At 43.4% G+C, this 6,359-nt stretch overlaps 1 protein-coding gene across 1 annotated transcript; it reads right to left on the bottom strand.

Annotated features, from left to right (window-relative positions):
* Nucleotides 1-377: 377 nt before the first annotated feature.
* LOC105001167 (olfactory receptor 6-like) lies at nt 378-1,322 on the bottom strand. The gene has a single exon (XM_010857345.1). The coding sequence runs from the start codon at nt 1,320-1,322 to the stop codon at nt 378-380; it is 945 nt and encodes a 314-aa protein (XP_010855647.1).
* Between the last annotated feature and the right edge of the window lie 5,037 nt (nt 1,323-6,359).

Genomic DNA, 6,359 nt, shown 5'->3' with positions numbered 1-6,359 from the left:
GCAGGAGGAGAAGGGGATGACAGAGGACAAGATGATTTGATGGCATCACCGACTCAGTGGATATGAGTTTGAGCAGCTCCGGGAGATGGTGAAGAACAGGGAGGGAGGCCTGGTCTACTGCAGTCCATGGGTCACAAAGAGACAAGATTGAGTGACTAAATAACATCAACAAAAGATTAAAGCAGTAAATAATGTGTTTTGTTTCTGTTTTTAAATTTTTTCTGTCTTCAAATGTTGTGATTACTTTAAGAATCTAGATCTATAGAGCAAGTAAGCATGCACAACCATTGGAAGTAGAACCATGGGAAGTGTTGACTTCCCAATTGGAAGGGAATGTCTTCCTTGCTGGATCAGTCTCCTCCTCAAGGCAGCAGGCCTCAGCTGAGCAGGAAGCACTGGCCAACACCCACTGTCTTTTTGATAGCATTCTTGACTTCCTGGTTCCTCAGACAGTAGATGAATGGATTTAACATGGGCGTGAGGACTGCATACACAGCCGAGATTAGCTTGTTGGAATTAAATGAAGCAATAGCTCTGGGCCGAACATGCATGAAAATCATGGCTGTGTAATAAATTATGACTACCGTGAGGTGGGATGCACAGGTGGAGAAGGCCTTCTTCCTTCCCTGGGTGGAGGGTATACGCAGAATGGTGGAAACAATGTAGACATAGGAGAGGATGGTAGTGGTGAGAGGGAAGACAAGAATGACAATAGCCAAAGCAAAGTCCACTAGCTCAGCTGTGGACATGTCTTTGCAGGCCAGTTTGAGGATTGGTGAGATGTCACAGAAAAAGTGGTTCATGACATTGGAGCCACAGAAAGTGACATGTGAAATAAAATAGACCTTGAATACAGAGACCATGAAACCACTCATATAGGAAAAAGCCACCAGCTGTACACAATGACCTGTGGTCATGATGACTGGGTATCTGAGAGGGTGGCAGATGGCCACATAGCGGTCATAGGCCATGGCTGCCAGAAGTACACACTCCGTGCAAGCAAGCGAGATAAAGAAGTACAGCTGGGTCATGCAGCCTGTGAAGGAGATGCACCGTCTCTGCAGGAGGAATCCATCCAGCATCTTGGGGACGGTGACAGAGACATACCAGACTTCCAGGAAGGACAGGCTACTCAGGAAATAGTACATGGGCTTATGGAGGGAGCCAGTGACCCAGACAGTGAGCATGATGGCAAGATTCTCTATTACCACCAGCAAGTAAACCACAAGGAAGAGGGAGAAGAGCAGGACCTGCAGCCAGGGGGCGGTGGGGAAGCCCACTAGGATGAACTCACTCACCAGAGTGATGTTTCTCCCCAGCATGACTAAGAGCTCTGAGAGGCAGGAAGTCTTCTATGACAACATCACAAATAAATGACTATGGCATTGAAGAGGAGACCAGTATAAGTTAATAAATCAGTCTTTCCTGGGAATGAGACTCATAAAATAATCTCTGTTAGTATGAAGTCATTTTCCAACGTGAAGCATACTTTTCCATCAAAGATTTTTTTATTTGTTATGAAAATATCCCAGAATCAAAGTGCACTCCGGTCTGTAACTTTCCTCACCTGATGAAATATTTGAATGTCACTCTCCATGTCATGCCTGACTCCTTTGTCCATGACCATGGACTGATAGTGTCTCCTTTGCTGGTTTCAGGTCTCTTTACTTAGAAACTCACAGCACAAAGACATTTTTTTCTGCCTGAAAGGAAATGTGTAGGACAACATGTCAGAGAACGTTCAAGGAATCAATATCGAAGTGATTTATTGCCCATAGTCCAATAATCCCACACAGTTTCTTCAGAGTAGAGTCTGTGGAAATTAAAAAATCAATAATAATTCTTGGATAATTCCTTAATGACTCTCTAATTGCTTTTAGATAAAAAAGGAAAGAGTTTTTGTCACTACACATAGGCTTTCTCTAATTTGACCCCAACCTATTGCCCTAGCCTCATCTCTTTTGACCCTCATAACTGGTATACTACGTTTGAGACATACTCAGCTACTTTCTCCCCAGGCTCACTGTGATTGCTCTCACACTTTGCATGACTTTTCCCTCTTGTGGCTATGCCCATTCCCCAATCTTTATCTGCTAATTTCAAAGTTCGGGGTTTTATCTAAGGGTCATCTCACCAAATCGAGGTCAAGTGTCTAGGTCAAATGTCTAGTCAACAGCATTTGTTTCCCCTGCACAAACCCCTTACACCTTGAGACTTTTCTCTACCACACTGCAATTTTCCAAAACTCGGACTCTGTCCTTTATGACCATGAGCAGTGCCTATGACAATGATTTGCAAACACATTAATGTTAAACAAACATGAATTAAAAAGTAAACTAATGAATCAATCCCTTGGAGCCTTGAGATGCAAAAGAAATAGGTAAGGTGCAGAGGAATGTGATCTCAGCATCTTTAGTGGCAGGAGACTCTGGTCTATCAGGCTATAGATTTTTGGATACACCCTGGCTTTGCACAACCAGGGTACTTTTATAGCAATCATATCCACCAGATATGAGAACACTGGATAGAATACTTGGTAGGTCAGGCTCTCTAAATATCTGCCATTACCTCAAGTTCTGGCCCTGAGTGGGAGGAAAGACAGGAAAGAACATGAATGCAGTACATAGAGAGATGGGTCTTATACCATGAGAGGGCAGAACTATTCATGAGCTAGTAAAACTGTTTTAATCTGTATTAAGGAATGAGGGCTTCCCAGGTGGTGTTAGTGGTAAAGAACCCACCTATCAATGCAATAGACATAAGAGATACAGGTTCAATCCCTGAGTCAGGAAGATCCCCTGGAGAAGGAAATGGCAACCCACTCCAGTATTCTTGCCTAGAGAATCCCATGGACAGAGGAGCCTGGTGGGCTACAGCCCATGGGGTCACAAAAAGTCAGACATGACTGAGCAACTTAGCAACCAAGCCAGCAAGCAAGGAATGAGGTCACCACAGATTCACAGCTTGAAAACACATAAATACTATGTATATCCATTAAATGCCTCCCTTTTCCATAAAGCTGAAGTTAGTCCTATCTTCAAATCGTTAATCATTCTTTCTGCCAAATTTTTTGTCAACCATACTATTCACTTGTCATGTGAAGGATTGGAGGTCAATCAAGGTTTGCCCAGAAATTTCGCAGGACTACCTATCTTCAGGCCATGGCTTGTGGCAAGGGACTGAATACTGAGATGCAGAAATACATTTTATTGGCACTACCGCCTCCTTTCCAGAGTAGCACACATCAGCAGAACTCAGTGCTTATTGAGTGGGAAGAGACTGCCTCTTACCATCAGCCTGATATCCCTTCATTCACTCCTGATCTAGTTTACTAGTAAGGAGCTCTTTGCCCAGTTCCTCAGTGCCTTTGACCAAATGCTATTTCTAAGGAAAAGGATCAATTTTGAGATCCCCATAGGAAGTTGCACCAATATAGTGGCACCTACTCTTTGGGATGTGTGTAACATTTCACATTTTAATCATCAGCTATACAATTTCTTACACACTCACCTTTGCACACCAGTTAAGAACATTGATTTTAGGGTCAGAGCAAGATTTTAGTATCAGTTTCAGTACCTAGTAGCTGTGTAATACTGCACAGATCACTTATCAAATATTTACTTTCATACCATCTCCTCTAAATTAAGAACATTATAATAATGTCAGTTTACTGGATTGAGTTGTGAGAATTAAATGTGATATTGCTAGTAAGGAACTTAATATAAGACTTGGTCCCTGGTTATTTGCTACATGCATTATCCGTTATTAAATTTTGTCACACAACATTTATACATATTTACTCAATGACACATGCTCACATTGAGTGAAAACTCATGCATCCTCATAAACACAGTCATGCATTCTTTGTCTTTTACTCACTTTTCCCATGATATCCTATGAAATAAAATAACTCTAATTTCCTTGAGTATAGGGCTATAGCATCTTTGAAAAGGTATGAGTTTGAGATCACCCAGAGCTTCCTTATTTTCTCTTTAATGTATTATGATCATATATCCAACTCTACTGCTCCTACTTCATATTCTCCTCCACTTTCTTTGGAGGTACACAAATATACTTCTCAGTAGGATCTATTTTGAAGCATGAAGAATTGCAGAGAAACTATTTTCCTGACATTCAAAACTACGAGCACTGAGCTTTGAGATCTCTGTAGTATCCAAGGAAAGAAACCCTTTCATTGTGCTATAGAACATTTTTTAGTCCTTGTTCTTGTTCTCAAAGAGAACAAGAGTCTCTTTGAGACTAAGAGTCTTCTAAAACAAAACACATATCCTATTCCAACACCTAAAAGACCTTCCACTGGCCCAAATTTCCCCTAGGGTAAATACCCAGTGTACCCTGAATCTTTATTTCTTGCCATTTTCCCCAACACCCTTTCTTCTGTTCAGGAGTGGAGCCTGCTGCCATTTCCCCCAAGTCCCTCCTCATTTTCCTTGAAGCTTCCTTCAGGGATCAACCAGTCTCTCCTGGTAGTTCCAAATGCTCACCATGACCCATTTGTTCTCTTCTGATAATGGGAAATCCTTCAGACCTTTGCACTGATCATGATAAAGCACACTGGTCTGCATATTTGTATGCTTCCTGAAGATCCATGTCTGGTCTCTGCTTAGACTGCATGGTAGGTGTTGCAGCACTAAGACTGGACGACTGGAGCCAAGGTAGAATAAACTTAACACTTACCTACGTTTTACCCATGCCTTCCTCCCAGGAGGCTCACTTGTACTCTATCTGTCCTGGCTCTAGGGAAACAATGTCTACACTGCCAAACTATATCCAGGAGACCTGGACAGGGATGATGTATCTCCATCCATTTACCAATTACCCTTTTAACTGGACCACATCTGTCTGTATCTGTGTGTATAATATAGTTGATTCCTTTTACTCCTGAAGCAATATGAAATACTCTAAAATCAAGATAAGAAATCTAAGTGGGTTAATGAAGATATTCACTCCATTATTCTTTAGATAAAATGTTTTCTGCATTTATTGGACTCATATTATATATAGTGCATTGGCTTATACATTCTTTGAAATAAAAATTTGTAAGTCATGGTCTCTACCTTCTGGAAACCTCTAGTGTAGTAAGTAAAGTGAGAATTACAAACTACAGTGAGGGTAGAATGTGACATGAGCTATGAGAGATACAAAATGCTCTAGAAACTCCATTGTGAGAAACTTTTTATTAGGAGCATGGAAAAGGTTTCATTAAGATGGTCTCATTCCAGACTCATGGCAGAAAGACAGTTTAGATGTAGTATGAAGGGAAATGATTTTGGCTCTGCAGTCAAAAGATCTGGTTCCTAATCAAGTTTCTACCATTTTTAAGATATTTGGTTGTAGAAAATTGTCCTTATCCCTCAGTTTAGTTACTCATAAAAGTGGGTAACAGAGGAGGAGCTAAGATGGTGGAGGAGTAGGACGGGGAGAACACTTTCTCCCCCACAAATTCATCGATTAGGAGCCCTACGGTAACTCCCCCAGCGGAGAAGCAGCGCAGACGCCTGCACACACCACTAGCAAGCGGGGGCTGGGCAGAGAGGCGCGGCGCGGGCTGCATCGCTTAGAGTAAGGATCTGGCCTGAATACCCCGAGCGCTATCTGAGAGAAATAATTTGGGCTAGCAAACCAGACTGTGGGATATCTACCACATGAAAAGCCAGCCCTAACCTAAGACACCGCCAGGCCCTCGCCGGAACAAAGGACTGAACAGAGATAGCTGGCTGCAGACCATCCCCCTCCGGTGACAGACAGCCAGAGCCAGAAGGGGGCATTCGCAGCCCCAGAGAGACATTATCTATAAAACTGTAAGCAGGCTTCTTTGCTAACTAAAACTTTTTGGGGGTCTAGACAGTCAACATCTGCCTGAGAAGGTGCGCCGGTTGTACACCTAGATTACTGAGCAGCGGGGAGGTGATAAGTCTCAGGAATCGCGCTTACCAAACACCTCATCACCTGAGCTGCTTGGACCTGGGAAGGGCACAAAACGCAGGCCCAACCGAGTCTGTGCCTCTGAGGACTACCCGAGTGCCTGAACCTGAGCGGCTTGGACCTAGGAGGTGCAAGCAGCCCAGGGCCGGCCACACATGGTTCCCAGTGGAGCAACCTAGAGCCTGAGCAGTGTGGGCAGGGAGGCTACACACGCCGTGAGCGGGGGCAGGCCCAGTGTGGCAGAGACACTGCGAGCACACGCCAGTGTTATTTGTTTGCAGGGTCCCTCCCTCCCCACAGGGCGACTGAACAAGTGAGCCTAAAAAAAAAAAAGTGTACCTCCACCATCCCCTTTGTGTCAGGGCAGAAACCAGACACTGAAGAGACCAGCAAACAGAAGAAGCTATAACAGA

The sequence above is a fragment of the Bison bison genome, unplaced genomic scaffold, assembly GCF_000754665.1.
Source record: "Bison bison bison isolate TAMUID 2011002044 unplaced genomic scaffold, Bison_UMD1.0 scf7180017864379, whole genome shotgun sequence".
Lineage (NCBI taxonomy): Eukaryota > Metazoa > Chordata > Mammalia > Artiodactyla > Bovidae > Bison > Bison bison.
The sequence above is the reverse complement of the archived record's forward strand: the minus strand, read 5'-3'. Positions and strand labels throughout refer to the sequence as shown.

Bases quoted from the DNA above. Each gene is read 5' to 3' on its own strand.
- LOC105001167 (XM_010857345.1), bottom strand. From the start codon at position 1,322: ATGCTGGGGAGAAACATCACTCTGGTGAGTGAGTTCATCCTAGTGGGC.